The sequence below is a fragment of the Littorina saxatilis genome, linkage group LG13 (assembly GCF_037325665.1).
Source record: "Littorina saxatilis isolate snail1 linkage group LG13, US_GU_Lsax_2.0, whole genome shotgun sequence".
Classification (NCBI taxonomy): Eukaryota; Metazoa; Mollusca; class Gastropoda; order Littorinimorpha; family Littorinidae; genus Littorina; species Littorina saxatilis.
The window spans coordinates 33589609-33615144 of NC_090257.1; the positions used below are offsets into that span (position 1 = coordinate 33589609).

At 40.3% G+C, this 25536-nt stretch overlaps 1 protein-coding gene and 1 long non-coding RNA gene across 2 annotated transcripts in view; both read left to right on the forward strand.

Annotated features, from left to right (window-relative positions):
* The first annotated feature begins 115 nt into the window (after positions 1–115).
* Positions 116–5880, forward strand: LOC138945557 (uncharacterized). The gene is made up of 3 exons (XR_011449028.1): positions 116–304; positions 1766–1886; positions 2726–5880. It is a non-coding gene; the product is annotated as an uncharacterized lncRNA (long non-coding RNA).
* A 5215-nt stretch (positions 5881–11095) lies between these two features.
* LOC138945551 (transmembrane 9 superfamily member 2-like) overlaps positions 11096–25536 on the forward strand; it is a 44778-nt gene continuing 30337 nt past the window's right edge. Inside the window, exons 1-2 of the mRNA XM_070316999.1 lie at positions 11096–11348; positions 18974–19041. Of these exons, the coding sequence (XP_070173100.1) occupies positions 11232–11348; positions 18974–19041 (185 nt within the window). The 5' untranslated portion in view covers positions 11096–11231. The remainder of the gene's footprint in view (positions 11349–18973; positions 19042–25536) is intronic.

Here is a 25536-nt window from a genome sequence, read left to right on the forward strand (position 1 = left end):
CGTATGAAGTGACGAAACGAGATCAGTTGTATTGATCTGTTCAAAGCGTGGAAAGCTCAATTTCCATCATGTAAAAACAACAACAAAGAAAAAGGCGGTTCGTGAACAGGAATTCCTTTCAAAGTTTGTGTCAGTAAAAAGATGACCTGATTTATTTCTCATCAGCCTCATCTGGAGATGTACCGCTACCACCAGCCTCATCTGGAGATGTACCGCTACCACCAGCCTCATCTGGAGATGTACCGCTACCACCAGCCTCATTTGGAGATGTACCGATAAAACCAGCCTCATCTGGAGATGACAGGTACGAAAAGCCTCGCGATTTGAACTAACTCACGGGTTACCTACTTCCTGAATTTGACTCTCCGGATGACTTTTTAACTTTATAAGCCTGTGATTAAGGTGACCCACAAACTGTTACCAGACACTCCCTGGACTTATATTAAGCCTAGTGCAGAACCGCGCGAGGTGACATGTGACTCATTTCGTGGTGGAGGGTCACATTTTAAGGATTTTTTGCATTTTACTTCAGTATCTGTGTAATCCAGAAAAGACACAAGATAAGCGCATAATTGAGGAGAGTCGGGACCATTATGATGATCTGTGTCAAAAGCACATTGAACACGACTATTAATGGGACCATAGTGGCCGAGTGGGCGACTTGCAGTCTCACTCTATGACAAAGTTAAGCAATTTGAGATTTAAATAGAAGCACCAAACCTTAGGGCGACTGAAAATAAGAAAAGTATTGCATGATTAGAGCTTTAGGACGACATTTGATCAACCTAGGTCCCCTGTTGAATTTAAAGGCACACGCAGCTTCCCGTAAACCATCACAGACACTGTCAGGCTTTTACACACAGTACAAACACCCTTGCATTTCAACACTCACCACTTGAGAACATCGTAGGTGCCCTCCGAAAAGAGCGAGCACTTATGAACGAATATATTTTTGCGTGACCAGCCGGATTGTCTGATCAGACAATGGGATGGCTCGTTTTGGCGCTAGACCTAACTTATACTAATAAATTGACAGCTTGTTACACAAATATTCTTAAATAATTCTTTTTTCATTAAGACAAAATCAGTAAAACTCGAAGATTTTAAAGTTTAAAAACTAGCCCTGAAGCGTGTCCTGCAAAACGTGTTTCTCGTAGCAGACGAATGTTCAGCATGTCGCCAGTTTCTTTGAACGGTCAGCCGACACCATTCACTTCGTGTGACTCGCAGCCATTTGTTGCGTTTTAGATAACGAGCCATGGCAGATACAGCGAGTCGCATTGAAATCAAGGACTGACTACTAAATTGTGAGAAAAAAAGGGAAAGTAGATCACATGGGTTCACGATGGCTCAGGGGTTAGATTAACCACGAAAACAGGTGTGTGGTTTACTCGAGCTAAACAAAAAAACTGTGTCATTTAATGCTATTCACTAAATGCTATTGCAAGTGTGTTCGATAAGGTTAGAACTGCTTTTTCATGAAAAGATTTGAATCGTTCTGTAAACCATTTGGGACGGACTGGGGCTTTAACACACACGCATTACAAGTCAAATAGTGTGAATGTGATAATTTTTTCTCCTTCCTCCAAGTACTTTTAGTTTTACTCAAAAGGACCTATGACCAGATTTCCAGATCTACTGACAAATACGTTTTGAGCTTTCATTTGTGATGTTTAGATAAAAAAAAAAAAAGAGTTTCACATGATGGCATGTTCCGCCTTGCCAGAGACATCACTATAACTTAACTGTGAATATTTTGTTTTAGGATGAAGACTACAGTTACGATCCGGAGAGTGATTCTGATTCTGATGGCACATCTTTTTCAAGCTACATGTACTACTACTCAATGCTGTCACCACCTGCAAAAAGGAAGAAAACATGCCAAGGTAAAAGTCCGTGAAAGAAACTGAGAAGTAGTGACTCTATGACTGCAACCTTTCATGATTTGCCAATTTACCTAAAATTCAGCTTTCCTGAGCCAGAAGCAAGACTTGTCTATAGACTATAGTTCAGGACATTTGCATATGCAGTTGCAATCAACTAGTGTACTATCAAGAAAACAGTTTCGTGTGGACAGAATTGTACATGCTCTACATTTTCCCATCTTTGTTAAAACATTAAGTCAAAATTTGACTAAATGTAAAAAACATCAATTTTGAAAACAACACTGGACAGCAATTAAAAATAGCATTCACCAAAACTGGCAACATGGTCTCAAAAGCTTCCTCACCTCATGTCTGACACATGCATGCACACACACACACACACAAACACACACACACACACACACATACACACACACATACACACACACACACACACACACGCATCTCTGCCTTATGCAGCTTCATTTGTTTCTAAGGAAAATGCTGGGAGTCCATGGTTTCCAGGGAAATTGTATATTTGTGAAACACGTTATTCACCAGTCTTGCAAAGACCAGGCAAAAGTTACTAAATGTTCAGTTAAGCTGCTGCAACATTCCCCCATTTTGAAATTTTTACCATGCTCCTTTTTGTTGTGAACATAAAGATCTGAACCTGGGCTTTTATTTCCAGGAAGCGATCACTTTTCATAATCGTTGATATTGGTTTTGGTTATGCCTAATATGATCACATGGTTATTCTTCAAGAAGCGTTGTTCAGTTTTCATTTTTTTCTTGGGTAGAGCTGCTTTGATCTTTGAAAACTTTGTAATAGGATTTTTTGCATATTTTGTTTTTTTCAGAAATACCAGACAAACACGATGTACTGCCACCTGCCTCAAACGGACTGCCACCTGCCTCAGATGAGCTGCCACCTGCCTCAAATGGACTGCCACCTGCCTCAGACGGACTGCCAAACATTTCTTCCAAGAAACCGAAACGACCTTGCCTATATTGTGGCCAATTTCAAAGTGTGCTCATCAGACACTTACAAAGAAAACATTCTAATGAAGTAAGGGTTGCTGCAGCCATGAAGCTGCCTGCTTGTTCTAATGCGCAACTTGATTGTGGGCAGGCTTACCCTTTTTAAAATCAAAAAACAAGAAAGGTAGGTTGTTGGAACGTTTGTTATTGGATTTACATTAACATAAAACGTTTTAAGAGAACAGCCTTCCTTCTGTATGTTTTTGCTCATTGAACACCTTTGATTTCACCAACTCTTTTTTCTTCTTGTCACTGAGCTCTGACCGGTACGGTTGGCCTAGTGGTAAGGCGTCCGCCCCGTGATCGGGAGGTCGTGGGTTCGAACCCCGGCCGGGTCATACCTAAGACTTTAAAATTGGCAATCTAGTGGCTGCTCCGCCTGTCGTCTGGCATTATGGGGTTAGTGCTACGACTGGTTGGTCCGGTGTCAGAATAATCAGAATAATGTGACTGGGTGAGACATGAAGCCTGTTCTGCGACTTCTGTCTTGCGTGTGGCGCATGTTATATGTCAAAGCAGCACCGCCCTGATATGGCCCTTCGTGGTAAAACGCTGGCAGTTTCTTTGTTTTTGGATTTACCCTTTTTAACGCAAGAATGGATGGTGAACCAGCCAGACTGACACTGTGTGAATGGCAAGAAGCAGAAAGCAATCATTGGGTGGTACTGGTTCAATCTCGGCAGCTAAACTAAAGAGTATGTGTGTATGTAAAATCACCCATGACAGATGTGTACTGGTTCAATCTCGGCAGCTAAACTAAAGAATATCAAGTATGTGTTTTGAAAATCGTTGTCAGTATCGGATAAAGGAGAATTTCACTTGAGACTCGACCGAGGCCTGGTTTGTGTTATTATGCAAGGTCCGGTACTATGAACAAATTTGGTCAAATCCACTACAAATGTATGCGTGTTTGGCTTATTTCATAGAGTAAAAAGTTCACGCACTAAACATTTTATGTTGACCGACAAAAGTGTGCCTCGTACACTCTAAATATTTGGACGCCAGATACCTCTGCAATGACCGGAACAGAGCTGAGCAGAAAATGCAATCAGGTGTTCTATCTCAGACTAATCAAAGCAGTCTGACACAAGCCTGATCACTTGGATCGTCACTAATCTATTCAAGAGTTCTGCATTGCCCATTATCTCCCATTCAAACCCTCTTTTGTACTGTGAGTTAGTAATCGCTGAACGATCGCTGTTAATGTTATAGCGATACTGGTGAAAACGAAATGTAATATTTTGAGTGCATGCAGTAATTGAAGGGCGCACAAAGCATGTGACTACCCTCCAGTGACTGCACTCATAACCTTTTGAGATGAGTGGTTGTAAGGTATTATAATAAGACTTCCTCTCCACAATACAAGTGCCTGTTGTTGTTATTCATGTTCAATTGATGGGAAGCTAATTCTGGAGGATAAATAGAAAACAATTAAGCTTTTTTAATAGGTTACAATAATGTCATCATTTATTTCTCATTGAAAATTTCAAATCATTTTATATCATTTTGCTTTAAAAGTTGTCAGTCGTGTCTTGAAATCGATGACATTTGTTTTATGTTTTGCTTCTAATACTGAGTTCTAATGACAGAGTAAATATAGCATTGTAATTTGTAATACCATGCACAGTTCAAACTGTCAATCACGCTCCTTCCCAGTTTGTGATATGTATGTACATGAATTCTGTAAGTGGTCAATTTGTGTGTGGCATTGATCAACATTGCAAACAACACAGTTAATCTATGCAATCATGTACATCAAAATAATTTCAAAGAACTGTTCTCTGTTTTAATCTGTATTTGTTTCACTTCTCTGGGGTAAATTAGTTCCCCAATAAATCCTGTTGCATTGTAAATGCATGCCATTTATTTTCTTCTGTCTTGACTTTATTTTGCCAAAAATGTTATGCTTGGAAGAGGGCTTAGTAACTCTCTCCAAAAGGCCACTGGTTCTGATTCTACTCAATTACGATTGTTTTCTTGATAGTGTACATTTGATTGAAATTTTAACTAAAATTTGTTGTTTCTGTGCTTCATTAATCTTCTTCAATTTGAGGTATCTTGGTGTAGCTTGTGTGTTTATGACATCATTTCTGCCCTAACATTTACAATGATTTCAACATAAAAGATAACTTAAACATACTAAATATGGATCTCTATGTTGTTAATGATTAGGTGAAATGTAAGACTACCAAAATATGTGTGCCATAATTCTGCACACGATATTTTTTCTTTCAAACAGATCATTGGTAATCTGAACCGTACACTTGCAAGTGGTCAAATTACTTTTTTGTGTTCTCAAATTGTTTCATGGCAGAGATTTAAAAAGACCTCAATTAGTGTACTGTAAACTATAGAGCATTTATTGTGATCTTAGCAGACTTTCACTGTGCTGTTCTGGAAAGAACGTCGGCAAGACTATTGAAAGCGTTCTGCATTTAGAACATTGACAGATCATGCAGAACACACTGAGAGCCCATAACAGCTTACTTTTTCAGTTCATTCAGCACACAAAAGATGATCACAGCAGCTAACTCTCAAAACAGAACATTTGAATGCCGTTCTCAAACTGTTTCAAATAAGTGAGTGTGTGCAATTCCCATCATGTTCATTTAGAGTGTAGTAGGGCCCCAGATCAATCCAGCATTGAGTGCATTTCTGCCATTACCTGAAAACAATAGACCTTTTGCAAGTGTATTCTTTGCAAGAACTTTATTCTTGTACATACTTGTAAGTTGTCTTTTTTTCCCGTTTTTGTTACCCTCTACAGAGAGGTCCCACTCGCAACTCTGTACAACATCCCTTTTGTCAAATCTCCCTTACTGAACAAAGTATAGTAGGTTTTGGACTCGAACAATATGGTAAGTGTAGGGAAGCGATTTAAGAACAAGTGCGCACATTAAAACATCATTGCTGAAGGTGTATGTGTATAATTTTATTCTTGTTTTTGACAAATAAATGAGCTGTTGAACAAATACACATTCGTTGACTTATCGCAGTTTGCATTGTATGTGTTAATGTGTGTATATGTACATCCTGTTATATGTTTTTCTTCTGTGATGTACTTTGCTTACATCTGCCTGTTAACATTACAACAAGGCATTCCTATTGATATGTTTAAATTTTGCAAACAGTGACCTTTTATTTCTGACTTGGGAACAACACTGATGAAAGCATCTATCATTTTTTCTGTCACAACTCATACACAAAATCTATTGCACGTTTTGAACTGTTTATTAAAACTGCCAACAGAATAATTAGTGATGAAACAGCCATGATTACACTCAACACAAAGCATCAGGAACCTTAAATAATAACGATTTCGAAAGCGCGAACTGCAGAGTTTGAGCACATAACTAAATGACAATTAAAATGACGGGCGCAGTGGCGTGGTGGTAAGACGTCGGCCTCCTAATCGGGAGGTCGTGAGTTCGAATCCCGGTCGCTGCCGCCTGGTGGGTTAAGAGTGGAGATTTTTCCGATCTCCCAGGTCAACTTATGTGCAGACCTGCTAGTGACTTAACCCCCTTCGTGTGTACACGCAAGCACAAGACCAAGTGCGCACGGAAAAGATCCTGTAATCCATGTCAGAGTTCGGTGGGTTGTAGAAACACGAAAATACCCAGCATGCTTCCTCCGAAAGCGGCGTATGGCTGCCTAAATGGCGGGGTAAAAACGGTCATACACGTAAAATTCCACTCGTGCAAAAACACGCGTGTACGTGGGAGTTTCAGCCCACGAACGCAGAAGAAGACAATTAAAATTGTTAAAATAATAATAATAACTGGACATTTTTAAGTGCATAACCTATGGCTCTAGGCCCTTTACAAAACTTTGTGAACAACAAAATATACAAATACTGGTCGCCTTAATATACCTTATAAATTGGTTGCCCTAAGCTACCCGAAAAGGCGTGTCGCCGTAACCCCCACTCTTGCATTATTTTCATTAAGGCGACCATGCAAAACACCTATATCTTAATCTTGACAGATTTTCACGTTCAATTCATGACAGTCGGGTGTAGGTCAATTAGCAAATGTAATTACAAAATTTTATTAATATTGCTTTAAAAACAACGGATATAGCACCGGTAGCTATAAAACCCCTTTTTACAATGGTCGTCCTAAAGGCGGATTTATACTTATATATATATATATATATATATATATAAATATTACATGTACATGCTTTAGTTTGAGGTCGCGTGTGTTCGCGTGCGGTCGCGTAGTAATTAGTCAGACCGGATTCTTGGCATGCCATCATATTCAAACTTTTGTATCATAATGTCTATCTGATTGATTTTTTTTACATTTTTTAACTCTTATTTCAACACACTTAAAATGTCACAGGCAAAATATTAGCAAAATCTATTTTTTGGGGTCAATTGGTGTCGGAAGTCATGTTTTCAATACACCTTCTTTCTCAATTTCTGTTTTCGGTCTCATCTTTCTTCATTATAGGTTTTTCTCGAATGCCGGACGTTTCGGCCCTAAGACGGTTCGGGCCTAAAACGTTTCGGCCCCATTTGGGACGTTTCGGCCCTAAAATTCAGGACGTTTCGGCCCATTTCAGGACGGTTCGGCCCTAAGACGACGTTTCGGCCCCAATTTTTGTTCTCAAATATCATATTATAAATATAACCTATATGTAATAATATAGCGCCCTTGATGCGTGTACAGCTCATATTCAATCCGGATTACCAGAGTCGCCTTGTGGCGAGATATGTGCGCGTTACAAATTATTGTATTGTTAAAGACATTCCTACAAATTGACAGTGTCCTTGTCTGGCTGTGTGAATGGGTATCGTGTGAATAAATATACTGAACTCCAAAAGAAACGCAGGATTAAGAAATTTAATCTCATTCTTTGGCATTTCATTTAGACGAGATATAATCGAACGAATTTCACGAAAATTGGTACAAAAAAACGTTACCGAAAGAAAGTTCTCATCGCCAGGCTCAGTAACGCGTGTGTCCCCCATTGGCGTTGACAAGGGCCTGACATCTGTCTCTCATGGAGCGCACCAGGCGGTTGGCGGTGTTCCTGGAGGTTTCTGTAGTCGGGAGGAACGGTTGGCGCAGGTGCTGACGGTAGATGACCCGGTCCTGGCGAGCAGTAGTCACACGAGGTCGTCCGCTTCTAGCGCCATCCCGGGTGCTGCCGCTGGCTTGGAATCGGGTCCACAGACGACAGATGGTCGAGGTTGCCACGCCCATGACATTTGCAATGGCAGTTGGGCGATTTCCAGCTTGCAATCGCCCGATTGCTCTCTCCCGGTCAATGGCGCTCAGTCTTGGCATGCTTCTACTGTACAAATGGCTGATTTCAGACAGTGGACGGAGACAGGTTTTTGTTCCTTGTGTGAGCTGAGTACTGTTAACGAAAAAAATCAGGTCTGGCAGCTTTTGTGTGGGCTGCGCGAGCGAAAAACAGTCTCAATCTTCAGCACGCTGCAGAGAGCGCACTCTGGGCGCTGCACACATGATTTTCTCAGGCTACGTGCAGGACACTATGCTAACTCATGCTCGTGCAGAATGTTCCCCTGAAACCCACCTTTGGTGCATGAATTTTAACAAAACCTTAAATAACTCTTAACTTGCGTTTCTTTTGGAGTTCAGTATATATGTCTATCTCTCTCCCCCACACGACACTTGTTGTACGCACTCAGTCACCTTCAATAGTTGTACGAAAAGTATTTGTATCGTGTAAAACATGTGACCTGTCTAAATTTCATGCATGGCTGTGATGAAGGTGAACTGTTAATTGTGAGTGAAACTCATTGTTGGGGTGTAAGTGTTGCCTGCCCAGAGGGGTCAGTTGTCCAACACAAAATGGGGTGACAATGGATTTGTGTAGCTATTGTTCTCACCAGGCTGTGAAAGGTCGAGAACATGCACTTCAGTGTGACACCTGTGATGTGTGGCAACATCGTCTTTGTAAGACCGGTAAGCGATAATTTTTCCTCTGTAGCTGTTTGAATATGTAGTGTGCGAGAATATGTAAAACAATTTTATATGGTATTTTAATATATAGAAAACAGATTCCATACAGCCAATTTATTAACAGAACAGTTGTTAACAGTTTGAAGTTTTTATTCACCAAAAAAGATTGAACAACATATTGAAAAACAATGAAAGATGGCAAGACAAGAGAAAAGTTATTTAAATATAAACAACCGCAAAGCAAGGAATTTATTTACAACAAGTCGCGTAAGGCGAAAATACAACATTTAGTCAAGTAGCTGTCGAACTCACACTCGGAATGAAACTGAACGCAGCAAGACCGTATACTCGTAGCATCGTCAGTCCACCGCTCATGGCAAAGGCAGTGAAATTGACAAGAAGAGCGGGGTATTCGTTGCGCTGATCGAGAAGGATAGCACGCTTTTCTGTACCTCTCTTTGGATTAAAAACACGCTCAGAAAGTTAAAACGAACATATCATATCTATATGTTTTTGGAATCAGAAACCGACAAGGAATAAGATGAAAGTGTTTTTAAATTGATTTCGAAAATTTAATTTTGATAATAATTTTTATATCTTTAATTTTCAGAGCTTGTTTTTAATTCAAATATAACATATTTATATGTTTTTGGAATCAGAAAATGATGGAGAATAAGATGAACGTAAATTTGGATCGTTTTATAAAAAAAAAATTTTTTTTACAATTTTCAGATTTTTAATGACCAAAGTCATCAATTAATTTTTAAGCCACCAAGCTGAAATGCAATACCGAAGTCCGGGCTTTGTTGAAGATTACTTGACCAAAATTTCAACCAATTTGGTTGAAAAATGAGAGCGTGACAGTGCCGCCTCAACTTTCACAAAAAGCCGGATATGACGTCATCAAAGACATTTATCAAAAAAATGAAAAAAACATCTGGGGATATCATACCCAGGAACTCTCATATCAAATTTCATAAAGATCGGTTCAGTAGTTTAGTCTGAATCGCTCTACACACACACACACACAGACAGACAGACACACACACATACACCACGACCCTCGTCTCGATTCCCCCCTCTACGTTAAAACATTTAGTCAAAACTTGACTAAATGTAAAAAAGGATTGAACCACATTGAACAACAATATACAAAATGAAACGTGCAGTCAAACCTGTTATTCTACATGAAACTTTACTAAACAACATGCGGTCAATTTCTGACAAAGTGACAAAACAAATATTTTTTGGCACTGCATTTATCAATCATAAAGAAACGTTTTACATTTTGCCCCGACAGCCGGTTCCATAAATTACCGTCAGCAAAGTGTAACCGAGTGTCGTAACACTACGATCACCTCGGGAGGCGAAGTGCAATCAAACAGGATTGAAAATGTTAGGGCTAATTTCTAATCCTAAATTTCTAATTGTGCAGGGATCAACGTAAAGGAGTATAGAGCTCTGGCAAAGGGCACCTACAATATATTACCTTACTGGGAGAATGCAAGTTTCCAGTACAAAGGACTTAATATTTCTTACATACTGCTTGACTAAAATCTTTACAAAAATTGACTATATTCTATACAAGAAACAAAAGGAGAAACAGAATCCGTTAGTCGCCTCTTACGACATGCTGGGGAGCATCGGGTAAATTCTTTCTCGTCCCAACCAATATGGGACTCCCCCTAGCCCGCGAGGGGTATACATTTATCTACAAAGCACTAGAGAACATAACATAACCATTTAAAGGGGAGGGCGAGTGGAGGGGGGAAGAGGAGGGGGGGGGGGGGACACAATTGGGTACTCATTACTCATTGATACTCATTCCCCGGTAGGGGTCTTCCAATCACAACAAAATCGCAAACGCGAATTTTTGTAAGAAAAAACAAAATTTGTAAATGAGTTTGTAAGAAAAAACAAAATTTGTAAATGGGGGCCGAAACGTCCTAGGGCCGAAACACCCATTGGGCCGAAACGACCATTTGGGCCGAAACGTCCTGGTAAATTGGGGCCGAAACGACTTGGGCCGAAACGTCTTTGGGCCGAAACGACTGGCTCCCGTTTTCCTCTTGTACATTTTTTATTTCTTGTTTGTACATTCATTTTATTTTTGATGAAGGCGATTTTTATAATTTTAGCCTGAAATAAGCGCAGTTTTCAACATTGGTCTACTGACAGTGTTTAGGTAAAGGGAAGTAACCGTGCTTCTTCGTATTGAATGTTTGTGCATAGTTACCCCTCCTGGTCCCACAATTCCTCAAATGACGTGTTCGTCCGCCATATTGTACACGATACAAGTCGCAAGGAACAACACACCTCGTTTTCTGGTTCAGAATCACACGGATATTGTGTGCAGCTTTGTTTTTCTAGGCGGAGTGTGGTGACCATGGCGTTATTGTCGCTATGCATTGCTTTGATTGCATCTTCTCAAGTTGTTCTAGGGTTTTATTTGCCTGGCTTGGCTCCCGTTACCTACTGCGCAAACAAAAAAGAGAACTGCGAGGTAAGTGTAACCGTCGTCGAGCTGTGTCAAAGAATAGAAAAGCCTTGAAACCAAATATTAAGCCAGCCTTATCATGTTGGAAGTTCGAGTTTTCTGTAAATCCTAAACCATGCAAATGTCGCCTTTAACGAATTGCCAACTCGCATGATATTGTTCATGAAAATTGAAATAGAAAGAAAGGAGTGGAAGTGGTGAAGAGGACGGTTAGACGAGCAGACGACGGTGCCCTGCGGGAGGCCCACGTACATACAGATCTATTCAAGTGATATGAATATGATTTTGAATGCACACGGCAGGTATTGTTCGTGGGTCCGGTGTGACGTTTTTATCTTTCGCCGTGTTGATATTTCGCTTCTCAGCCTCGTTGATCTAGTATAAACTCTACACTGAACAAAAAAACCACCCTTCGATAGTACTGATGAGCGACCTTGTGTACCTTACATTCATGGGGCCAAATTTGTCCAACCAATTTGTTTTATTTACAGGGGTGTTGCTAGACATTTTTATGTTGGGACATTTGGCCGAAACTGTCAGAAAGCTTTAGGACATCTTGGAACATTTTCGGCCATTAATTTGGCTCATACAAAGTCACCGCAACGTTCAAGCACAAGACTTAAGAGGGAAACACCAATACATACAATCATTGTCTTAGGAACACAGATTACAGGGGCGGAACAGTTAAGCTAGAGGGGGGAGGGTACAACCTGGGGTCCAGGGTCCCGTTGGGGGGTCTGGGGGGCAAAGCCCCCCTAAAGCAGAAGAATTTTAGCTATTTTATAAACAATTTGTGGCTTATCCTTGATTTTAAACATGATCAACTGGTGTCAGCAGCCACTCATTATTACACCCCCGGTATATGGGTGTAACTGTGTATAGGTTTCGGTCGATTTGTTTGTTTGTGTGTTTGTGTTCGCATATAGATCTCAAGAATGAACGGACCGATCGTCACCAAACTTGGTGAACAGGTTCTATACATTCCTGAGACGGTCCTTACAAAAATTGGGACCAGTCAAACACACGGTTAGGGAGTTATTGGTGGATTAAGATTCTACAAGGACTTAAAGAGAAACATATTCATGGTCAAAGGGAAATAACCTTCTCAGTTGGTGGCAGTGAGAATGGGTGCAGTGAGAATGGTTATTTCCCTTTGACCAACGGGGGTGTTTTTCCTACCTCGAAGGAATTTCTTGTTTCTTTTAACGTTAGAATTAAAATTTAAATAATGGCAATGTATCCTGACTGGTCTAATATAGGTCTATGCTGATATCTGCTCCCGACATCATTATAGCATGGTTAGAAGGAAGACATGTTGCATACTATGACAAATAAACAATTATCTCTTCCCCCGGCTTTACAGACAGAAAAAAGAAAAATATTCAGACAGATTTTTTTTTTTTGGGGGGGGGGGTCCGGAACCCCCGTAAACCCCCCCCCCCCCCCCCCTAATCCGCCCCTAGATTATATGTTGCTTACTTATGTTGCTTAACTACATCATGCAGACACCAGTTCTCTGAAACTTTTTCAAACCTTTAACTTTAATTTCTTGAAAGTAAAACTCTTCCAATCTTGTGCTAATCTTGACAAGCCTTGGACCCCCCGCGATTTACCCGATGCTCCCCAGCATGTCGTAAGAGGCGACTAACGGATTCTGTTTCTCCTTTTACCCTTGTTAAGTGTTTCTTGTATAGAATATAGTCAATGTTTGTAAAGATTTTAGTCAAGCAGTATGTAAGAAAGGTTAAGTCCTTTGTACTGGAAACTTGCATTCTCCCAGTAAGGTCATATATTGTACTACGTTGCAAGCCCCTGGAGCAATTTTTTGATTAGTGCTTTTGTGAACAAGAAACAATTAACAAGTGGCTCTATCCCATCCCCCCCCCCCCCCCCCCCCCTTTCTCCTTCGCGATATAACCTTGAACGGTTGAAAACGACGTTAAACACCAAATAAAGAACGAAAAGAAAGTAAAGAAAGAAAGACAAGCCTTGGGAAACATGACTGGTAAAACACCACAAAAAAAACGTGTAGGGTGAGCCATTTTGCTTGGAAACCACGATTTGGAGGACGCTTTTCATTCTCTGGCTCAGCAGATTTCGATTCGCGGCGACTATCGTCTGCTATGTCGTCTGCTTCGATCGACTCGACAACACTACTACCACTCACACTGACACTGTCCACATTCGCGGTGTTCCTGTCATTTTGTCTGGAATCACTTACCTTGGCGAAGGGTAGCGAACCTTGCCCAATATTATTTTAGTTTTTTTCTTTTTTGGTTAACTCATAACTCATAACTCATAACATTTTATTGATCCAACAAAGGAAATTAAATTGGTCATCAGCACATATAGGTCATTAATTAATAATTATAAAAGAATAAGAGAAGAAAATTCATAAAACCCATGATAACAAAAAAATATTTAAAGTAATATATGATGTTCAAATCCAAATCGAAAGCACTGACTGATTGATAAACTATCGCGAACTGGCGAACGCAAACGCTGAGAGTGTGGTTTAAACCACTCTGGCATCTATATTTTTTGGCACTGGCTTTCGTTCAAAACATTGATGTTTTGCTTTTGGTATTCGCGAAGGACATAAACGTCAGTCAGTTGACTAAATACATCGGCAGCAGTTTTAGTAATCAAAGCCTGACCAATACAAAAAAAATGGACAAACTACTCTCCGGACATTTGGCCGATAGGGACATGAAAGTTTCGGCCAAAGTAAAAACAAATCGGCTATTGGCCGAAGGGCCGACCCAAACGACACCCTTGATTTAACTTGGAAATTTGATTCATCCTAAAATGTTTTCCTTCTTACTCAAGCCAAGGGACGTAACCACTCAGTACACGTTTTCGAAGAATTCGATTTTGGGGGTGAAATCTATTAATTTTTACCACCAATTTTCTTCACATGCAAGAAACTGACATGCTTTTTGTCCATAAATAATTTCACTTCTTAATTTTACCAGGAAACATTTCAGTCTTGAGTATATAAAGGGGGAAATATGTACACAGGCAAAAGATGAAATCGTGACACCGGCAACCGATTTCGGTTATACTTAGTTATAGACGTGACGTTTGGGGGTGTATGAAGTGCTGTATAAAAAAAAAACTTTAAAAAAACCGCACACACACACTTTTTTTTACTCTGCAAGTTTTAACGTTCTTTCGCAATTCCGTTCAGTCAGAAGTCTATTATCTAGTAGTATTTATCTACTATTTCCAGCAGTCGACACGCGGTGATACATATATGCCCTATGACCTTTCCTTGGGGATATCCTCATAATCCTGTACTAAAAAAAGAATATGGGATTATGAGAAAGCTGTTCAAGGGCACTCACGCGCTATATTCGAATCCAAAACGTTTGGAATGAAGCAAATGAATAAAATACAAGAATTACGAGTTCAGAAAAAATGAAAATAAAATTGCTGTCGAAGCGAATCGAACCCGGGACCACAAAAGTAAGGACTAGCGCATGTTCGAGCGCGTTACCAACTGAGCTATTCTGTCGCACTGTAGGCGAGGGAGATTTTAACTTCAAATATTACACTTGAGTTCTCGAGCGTGGCGACGACTCAGTGACTCAAGTTTCCGAGTCTCTCCGTTCGTATTTGTGTACTGTTCTCTCTCTAAGATATCTCACTGTTTGGGGCTAATTCAGTTCATAACTGACTCTACGCTCCCGGCCACTTCGTATAAGTTTGGAAAGCAATATGAAGTAGCGATAATTTCAAGCGTGACCGACAATATTGATACGAAATGCATTGACCAATCGCCAAAAAGCGCTGACGTCATTGCATGAAAAATACCCCAAATCCTCTATTCTCAATGACATACTAAGAAGTTAGTTTGGCTTGTAGTATTTCATCCACTTTTGGTTCAGTTCAACAGATCATTAGATGATTTTTGACTCACATGCGAAGAAAAAGTGAGTCTATGTACTCACCCGAGTCGTCCGGACGTCCGGAAAACTTTAACGTTGGATATTTCTTGGACACTATTCAGTCTATCAGTACCAAATTTGGCAAGATGGTGTATGATAAGGCCCCAAAAAACATACATAGCATCTTGACCTTGCTTCAAGGTCAAGGTCGCATGTTGCCTAAAAAACAGCTATTTTTCACATTTTTCCCATTTTCTCTGAAGTTTTTGAGATTCAATACCTCACCTATATATGATATATAGGGCAAAGTAAGCCCCATCTTTTGATACCAGTTTTGGTTTACCTTGCTTCAAGGTCAAGGTCACAGGAGCTCTTCAAAGTTGGATTGTATACATATTTTGAAGTGACCTTGACCCTGAACTATGGAAGATAACTGTTTCAAACTTAAAAATTATGTGGGGCACATGTTATGCTTTCATCATGAGACACATTTGGTCACATATGATCAAGGTCACTTTGACCCTTATGAAATTTGACCAAAATAAGGTAGTGAACCACTAAAAGTGACCATATCTCATGGTAGAAAGAGCCAATAAGCACCATTGTACTTCCTATGTCTTGAATTAACAGCTTTGTGTTGCATGACCTTGGATTACCTTAACCTTGGGTCAAGGTCACATGTATTTTGGTAGGAAAAATGTGTAAAGCAGTTCTTAGTGTATGATGTCATTGCTAGGTTTAGTTATTTGACCTTGACCCTGAAGGTCATGTCAAGGTCAAGCATGTGAGTCGTATGGGCTTTGCCCTTCTTGTTTTTAAATATCTCAACTTACTGCTACATAGCCGTTTGGCAGAGTTATGCCGCTTGAAGCTCGGACAAATATTTCGACTTCCTCTCCCAAACAACACGTGCTCAAAATAAACAAGCAAGGAGAGAGTAGAGAAATCGGCCCAAATATTATTCATTTCTCTTGGGGAAAGTGCAATTCTGACAGTCAATACCCTGCGCGTGTACAGGAACCAAATGATGTTTGTCTGCAAACAAACAAAGGTACTCACTCTTTCACAACCCATACAAATTTGAGGTATTTCCGGAATTCGTCTGACAGGTGTGGACTCAGGGGTGAAAGTGCACCTCCCTCCAGCTCAAAAGAAGAAACAAATAGGGATTTTTATCACTTGGGAATTTGGTAAGATTTAATTCTGTGGCAATTTTTAAGCTCAGATAGCACCAAATAGTTTATACATGTAGCGCCATTTTGCTTTTTCTGACAACATTTTTGTCAGGGGGGGGGGGGGGGGGGGAGGAATGCCCCTGGACCCCCGGGCAGCAGTTTTGGATGCGCTGTGCCCCCTCGATTTACACTTTTTCATTCTAAATTTGTTTTGCTGAGCTTTAAATCGTCTACTACTAGTACTAGTCAAGGTTATGGCTAGAGAGTCGGTCATCAGTCAATGGCCTACCAGAACTTAAGAAGACATATGTAGACTATACAACTTCACTACAAGGTTTAGTGCGTTGGTTATATTCAGTTATTCATAGCTTGTGCATGCATAATATATTGTATGTATACTTTAATTCAATAATTGTGTAGTCTTGAAAGATTATGACAAAGGTAATCTCAGACATGGGACTGGTCCGATTTTTATCGGAATTCCGATATTTTCCTTAGCTCACAGACCATTCTTGAGATCGATGCAAATTCGTTGAGAAAAAAGGGGGGGGGGGGGGGGAGTTGGTATGAACCGTTCAGCTGAAGCTGTCTGCGTCTGAAGTCAGTGCATTCGCACCCCAGCACTCGCGTGAACCCATAGGTGGTGGTATGAACCGTTCAGCTGAAGCTGTCTGCGACTGAAGTCAGTGCATTCGCACCCCAGCACTCGCGTGAACCCATAGCAGTATCATGGGTCGCGTTTGATTGGCTGTTGATCTCCGACGATTATTGCCGAGGCTTAATTATTCACCGATGGCGGTTTGTGGGTTGTTTTGATTGGCTCCCGATCTCCAAACACCGAAGGTGAACAATGTAGCATCATGGCGTCTGGATTCCATATTGTTTTGTCGGCTGTGGAAGCTCTTACGATCGACGACCAAAGTGTGAAAAACAAGTGGAAAGCCAACTGGCTGTCAGAAGAAGTGACTGTCACTATCAACAAGAAAGAAAGGCGCCAGCTCATTGGCGACAGTATCGCCAAAATATCCATTCCCGGTCAGGCCGTGTGCACGTGGTGCGACAACGGCCACTGCGTGGTGAAATACGGACTTGGTGGAAAAAAGGTGTTGGTTCGTCACATTGAAAGCAAGAAGCACAGAGGGCTCTTGGAAGCACGTCTCTCTCTCTCTCTCTCTCTCTCTCTCTCTCTCTCTCTCTCTCTCTCTCTCTCTCTCTCTCTCTCTCTTTCCCTCCATCCTGTCTGCGCTGAGCCGATGACCCGCAGTTGCTGGTAGGCCTGAATAAGGAAAATTAACACCTCAACTCAAGGCAAAACAACCGATTTATAGATTAGAACCTTTTTTTTGGGGGGGTAGGTGGGGTGGGAGGGAGAGGAGGTGCACTCTGTTCAGACATTGTAGCAGCTTTGATGAGTTATCTTGATTGCTTTTTGGCTCACGTAAGTGTAGCCTATGCGATCGTAACTTTGTCTGTCTGTGCGTGTGTGCGTGTGTATGTCTGTGGTAGAAACTTTAACATTTGAAGACGTCACATTATGGCGTAAGAGGGTTAGACGTCACGCGAAGGAATTACTGAAAGTCTCGGTCATTGTCATTTTGAGCGAGCCGAGACTAGTTGGCAGTCGTGTCCCTGTAAGTTACAGGCTACATGCAGACAGACAGATCTAGATCTATAGTGTCTCGCTTTCTTGCACAGTGTCACCTATGCTTACTGTGTGTGTATGTGTGACGGAGTGATTGAGTTTGTGTTACTGTTTGTCGATTTCTTACGTGAGCCTTGAAGGCTTCGCCTCTTGTTTTCTACATTGTCATTATCATGTGATTACAGGCACCTGTGGATGTGAAGCAAAATGTTTTGTTTAAAATACTAAAACATATCTTCTTCTTCTTCTTCTGCGTTCGTGGGCTGAAACTCCCACGTACACTCGTGTTTTTGCACGAGTGGAATTTTACGTGTATGACCGTTTTTACCCCGCCATTTAGGCAGCCATACGCCGCTGTCGGGGGAATGCTAAAACATATTATTCTTGTGGTTTTTATAGCTTTTTAAAAAGGCATGATCTATTTTTTTGCTATCAGGAGAGGCCCCAAAATGGCCTTTATAATTCTAAAATTCAACCCCCCACCGGGGCGTTGCCCCTGGACCCCGGCTTAGTTTCCTACTTTTTGAACATTTGCTGGTCTCATGCCTGAATCTTGAGTACAGCTGGGTATCTGAAATTTAAAGACATTAGGAACAAAATATGTGTTGACATTATTATTAGTATGGACCGGCGGCTATCAAAATATATATCAGACTCAGTACTATTTCTAACTATCAAAATATATTATTTAAAGACAATCTCTTGATCAGAAAATGCACTTATGTTTTTAAAAACATGGCTGGCATGTAGGTTAAGATTAGTTGTGTCACTGTCAGACTCGAAGAACATTTTCCACTTCATTTTAACTATTCCTGAACTATACAATCTTACACTTTTACATTGTTGCTCCCAGCCTAGCCAGAGGACAATACGTGTGTTTGACCTGGATAATTGTCATTAATGTCATTTCTTTTGTTATTTCAGAGTGAGATCCTTGTGTACGTCAATCGCTTGAACTCCATTGAGACAGTCATTCCCTATGAATACCACAGGTACGGCTGGATCAGTTGATGCGTTTAGCAATTTGGCATACAGTGGACCACTTCCAACCCCAAATTCACATCCCCCCCCACCCCACACACCTCCCATCCCTACCCGCCATCATTCCCTATGAGTATGAGTATGAATGTCACAGGTAAGTCTTGATCAGTTGATTCTTTTAGCAATTTATGGTATACAGTGCTGTGTGTGACAGCAATGTTTGGATGTGGATGTCGACAAACAAAATTCCTTGAACAAAAGCTCAGTACATTTCTCAAGGAAAATGTTATGTTTGTTTACTCCGATTACTAATTCATGTTATGATTGTCATGAGGCTCTTTTTCAATTGAATGTGCAAGAATGGAGAACATTTTGAAAGTGTGCACCTGCTAAGGAGCCACAGTACCATGCACACCATGGATGTACTTTCCCCAGTGAATGACACTTTGAGAGTATAGCTGATAGTGGTGGCGCTAATACAGTATTGGCCTTAACCGGTAATTACCGATATTTTACCGGTTGAAAGGAGAAAATATCGGAACAAAATTGGCTGCCGGTATGACATACCGGTCGATTTTTTAGAATTACCGGGGTTTTTTCGGTGGTAAAACAACAAAACCAGTACCGTAAAAGTCGACCTATAAGACGCACCTGGGTATAAGCCGCACCCCCCGATTTTTAAAAAAAAAACAGAAAAATCCATACACAAGCCGCTCCGGCATACAAGCCGCGCCTAGATTCAGCAAAGTTCAAGTCAAGAAACATCGAAAGTCAACGAAAAAAAACCACACACACACAAAAACGAACCGGCTAACTTGACCATCCTCACGTTGTGTGTTGACCCAGTCCTCCATTTCGTTTTCTAATTGTGGCCAGCGTGCCTTGCAACCACGGAATGCTTTTGTGGATTTCTTGCATTTCACAAGTTCGCCTCGTTGCTTTTGCCAACGCCTAATCATGCTTTCATTGACGCCGATTTGTTGAGCAGCAGCGCGATTGCCTTTTTCAACAGCCAAGTCTATGGCTGCAAGTTTGTAGGCTGCATCATAGGCCTGCCTCCGTGTTTTCGGCATCGTGGTTGTACGTTGCTTTGTTTTAGAAGATGTGCGTGTTGCTGTTCTCTGTAGTAGCAATGCGAAGTGATCGATCAAAACCGGTGTATGCCAACCCATTACTGTGTGAGTGTAAGTTATTGTCATGCTTCAAACTTCCGGAAAGAAGGTGAGTGAGTGAATTGAGGTAAACACAGCTGATTCAAGGCCATTACACAGCGGCGATCCAACTTCCGTAAACTAGGTCACTGAGCGAAGTCGGATACACGCCACTGATTCAGAAAAAGTCATTCATAAGCCGCACCGCCTTATAAGCCACAGGGGTCCATTTAGGGGAAAAAAAGTCGCGGCTTATAGGTCGACTTTTACGGTACTATGAGTTGGACTCTTACCTACTTAGCCTACCGTTTTTTTTCTGGACCGTTTGCAGCATAAAAGTTTGTGTACCGGTTTGAAAAATACTAGCGCCATCTATCTATATATATATACGACTTGTGTCTGTCTGTGTGTGTGTGTGTGTGTCCGTGATGCACGCCCAAGGTTCTCGATGGATCTGTTTCAAATTTGGTGGGCATATTCAGCTAGACCCCGGACACAACCTGGTCGATGAGAATTTTCAACACGTGCTCTCAGCGCGCAGCGCTGAACCATTTTTGGTTTTTTGAGTCACTTGAGAAAAAGTGACTCTATGTAATCGGTCAGTGTTAGTCTGTCCGGCCGGCCGGCCGTCCATAGACACCACCTTAACGTTGGACTTTTCTCGGAAACTATCAAAGCGATCGGGCTCATATTTTGTTTAGTCGTGACCTCCAATGACCTCTACACTTTAACGATGGTTTCGTTGACCTTTGACCTTTTTCAAGGTCACAGGTCAGCGTCAAAGGAAAAATTAGACATTTTATATCTTTGACAAAGTTCATCGGATGTGATTGAAACTTTGTAGGATTATTCTTTACATCAAAGTATTTACATCTGTAGCCTTTTACGAACGTTATCAGAAAAACAAGGGAGATAACTAGCCTTTTCTGTTCGGCAACACACAACTTAACGTTGGGCTTTTCTCGGAAACTATAAAAGTGACCGGGCTCAAATTTTATGTGAACGTGACTCATTGTGTTGTGAATAGCAATTTCTTCCTGTCCATCTGATGCCTCATATAATATTCAGAACTGCGAAAGTGACTCGATCGAGCGTTTGCTCTTCTTGTTTACGGGATACATTCCCAGTAACTCTTCCTTATCTTCTCCAGTGTTTTCAGCGTTTATCTCCCTTCCTTCGTGTGGTGTCAATCCATATTCCCGTTTCTATTTTTAGAAGGTCACTGTCGACAACGCTCAATCCATATTCCCGTTATACTATTTTTACTCTTCTCCAGTGTTTTGCGCGTTTATCTCCCTTCCTTCGTGCGGTGCGCCGGCAAAGCCGGCGTACACCAGCCGGGTATTCGGCTCGACTTCTTCCCGGCGAAGCCGTACCCGGCGAAGCGGGTATTCACCTAGTCACAGATATTTGTTCAAACAGGTACTCAAACTTTTGTGATGCAAACTATCCAGAAAATAAACGGTAGGCTGGTCATCGGAACCAGTAAGAGTCCAACTCAGAGTACTGGTTTTGTTGTTTTACCAGCGGGAAAAAACGGTAGTTCTCAAAATCAACCGGTAGGTTATACCGGCAGCCAATTATTGTCCGGTATTTTCTCATTTCAACCGGTAATTACCGGTTAACGCCAATACTGAGCTGAATGTGAACCCTTTGTTCAGACCTTAAAAGATCTCGGAACATACATTCTTAAAATGGAGGTCAATTTTGAACTAGGGATTCTTAGTCTTACAAATAACGGGAGATCTACCTGAATCTTAAAAGTTAAAACATTGAAGATGGGGTTGGAAGAGAGGGGGGGTGTAAAAATCCACTGTATTGGAGCAACCTTATGCAAAAATGGTTCCCTTGTCTATTTTGCTGAATAAGAATGTGTACCATGGAACCCCCATTTAAAACCTCAATAAATCGGAGAAAATTGGGTCTTACATTACAAAGGAGGGAGTCTTAAAATGGGGTTCAATTTACAAAGGTTATGAACAGGAGGTCTTAGAAAAGAGGGTCTTAAAATAGAGGGGGTTTTGAAAGGAGGGTTCCACTACGTCTGTGTGGTGAAGTCTGTGTGGTGAAGTCTGTGTGGTGAAAAGGCGTTTACCTCTTGCTTAAATGTGTGTCCTTGTTCGGAGTGCTTGCTACATGTATTCACAAATGCCACTCTTGCGGAAAGAATAGCTTGTCAAGACCTGTTTCTTTTTATGGTCTCTCTGATATCAAAGATTAGGCTCAAGTCAGTACTGGTTGTTCAGCTAAAATGACCCTTGCAAAAAGTCTGTCCTGTCAATGTGTTGAGATGGCCTCATGATATTGATAAGGTTATGAAATTAAAAGAAAGGTGCCATCAACCAAAATCATCTTGTGTATGCTATGACTATGAGTATCAAGTATTTTGGAGAGCACTACAAAACTGCAAGCATGATTTATTATCAATATTAAATGAGAAATGTTTCCCCCTAGCTGTTACTGGTTTTTTTTTTTTCCTTCTCCCAATTATGACTGTGCATGGAAAAGTTAGCTGGTCTGGTTTTACGGATGCCAAGGCAGGTTCAACTGAAGTACATTTTCTAATCGTCCAAAACAACCTTTCTTCTAGATCACTAAAAGTGGCTTTGGTTTTGTTTTGTTTTGTTTAAAGTCTCCCACTGGCCCCTCAGCCCGACTATGTTTAGTTCCGTTTTTGTTGCCGATGTGTTTGTTCTTTATTTGTTTTAATGGGCTTGCATAGTTTTTGCATATACACCAGTACAATTGTGTTCTTTTGAAGGGATGATAATCAACATGTAAGTGCAATTTTTTCAACTTTTTTTTCAACATGGTTGTATTTCTTTTTGGTACATATGATATATAATCAAGGACTACTTTAGTAGTCCTTGTATATAATATATATATGACATGACAACAACATCAGACATTAACATCAAATAACATCAGACATACAAGACTATGCTATGTGCATCTTCAAAAATAAGAAAGAACAAGTCGCGTAAGGCGAAATTACTACATCTAGTCAAGCTGTGGAACTCACAGAATGAAATTGAACGTAGTCCGTCGCTAGTGCAAAAGGCAGTGAAAGTGACGAGCCTGTTTGGCGCGGTAGCGGTTGCGCTGTGCTTCATAGCACGCTTTACTGTACCTCTCTTCGTTTTAACTTTCTGAGCGTGTTTTTAATCCAAACATATATCTATATGTTTTTGGAATCGGGAACCGACAAGGAATAAGATGAAAGTGTTTTTAGATTCATTTTGAAAATTTAATTTTGATCATAATTTTTAATTTTTGACTCACATGCGAAGCAAAAGTGAGTCTATGTACTCACCCGAGTCGTCCGTCCGTCCGTCCGGCCGTCCGTCCGGCCGTCCGGAAAACTTTAACGTTGGATATTTCTTGGACACTATTCAGTCTATCAGTACCAAATTTGGCAAGATGGTGTATGATGACAAGGCCCCAAAAAACATACATAGCATCTTGACCTTGCTTCAAGGTCAAGGTCGCAGGGGCCATAAATGTTGCCTAAAAAACAGCTATTTTTCACATTTTTCCCATTTTCTCTGAAGTTTTTGAGATTCAATACCTCACCTATATATGATATATAGGGCAAAGTAAGCCCCATCTTTTGATACCAGTTTGGTTTACCTTGCTTCAAGGTCAAGGTCACAGGAGCTCTTCAAAGTTGGATTGTATACATATTTTGAAGTGACCTTGACCCTGAACTATGGAAGATAACTGTTTCAAACTTAAACATTATGTGGGGCACATGTTATGCTTTCATCATGAGACACATTTGGTCACATATGATCAAGGTCAAGGTCACTTTGACCCTTATGAAATGTGACCAAAATAAGGTAGTGAACCACTAAAAGTGACCATATCTCATGGTAGAAAGAGCCAATAAGCACCATTGTACTTCCTATGTCTTGAATTAACAGCTTTGTGTTGCATGACCTTGGATGACCTTGACCTTGGGTCAAGGTCACATGTATTTTGGTAGGAAAAATGTGTAAAGCAGTTCTTAGTGTATGATGTCATTGCTATGTAAAGATCAAGGTCAAGCATGTGAGTCGTATGGGCTTTGCCCTTCTTGTTTTAATTTTCAGAGCTTGTTTTCAGAAAATGATGAAGAATAAGACCTTGTTTTTAATCCGAATATAACATATAACATATTCATTTGTTTTTGGAATCAGAAAATGATGAAGAATAAGATGAACGTAAATTTGGATCGTTTTATAAAAAAAATAATTTTAATTACAATTCAGATTTTTAATGACTAAAGTCATTAATTAATTTTTAAGCCACCAAGCTGAAATGCAATACCGAAGTCCGGCCTTCGTCGAAGATTGCTTGGGCAAAATTTCAATCAATTTGATTGAAAAATGAGGGTGTGACAGTGCCGCCTCAACTTTTACAAAAAGCCGGATATGACGTCATCAAAGACATTTATCCAAAAAATGAAAAAAATGTCTGGGGATATCATACCCAGGAACTCTCATGTCAAATTTCATGAAGATCGGTCCAGTAGTTTACTCTGAATCGCTCTACACGCACACACAGACACACACATACACCACGACGATCGTCTCGATTCCCCCTCTATGTTAAAACATTTAGTCAAAACTTGACTAAATGTAAAAAACAACAACAGGAAGGCACAATAAAACATACAATTACATAGCCCATATTCAACACATTTCTAAATTATATCTAGAAAATATCTTTTGAAGGGATGATAATCAACATGTAAGTGCAATTTAAAAAAAAAAAAAAAATTCAACATGGTTGTATTTCTTTTTGGTACATATGATATATATGACATAACAACAACATCAGACATTATCATCAAATAACATCAGACATACAAGACTATGCTATATGTGCCTCTTGAAAAATAAGAAAGAACAAGTCGCGTAAGGCGAAATTACAACATTTAGTCAAGTAGCTGTCGAACTCACAGAATGAAACGGAACGCAATGCAATTTTTCAGCAAGACCGTATACTCGTAGCATCGTCAGTCCACCGCTCATGGCAAAGGCAGTGAAATTGACAAGAAGAGCGGTTTAGTAGTTGCGCTGAGAAGGTTAGCACGCTTTTCTGTACCTCTCTTCGTTTTAACTTCCTGAGCGTGTTTTTAATCCAAACATATCATATCTATATGTTTTTGGAATCAGGAACCGACAAGGAATAAGATGAAAGTGTTTTTAAATTGATTTCGACAATTTAATTTTGATAATAATTTTTATATTTTTAATTTTCAGAGCTTGTTTTTAATCTAAATATAACATATTTATATGTTTTTGGAATCAGAAAATGATGGAGAATAAGATGATCGTAAACTTGAATCGTTTTATAAAAAAAATAATTTTG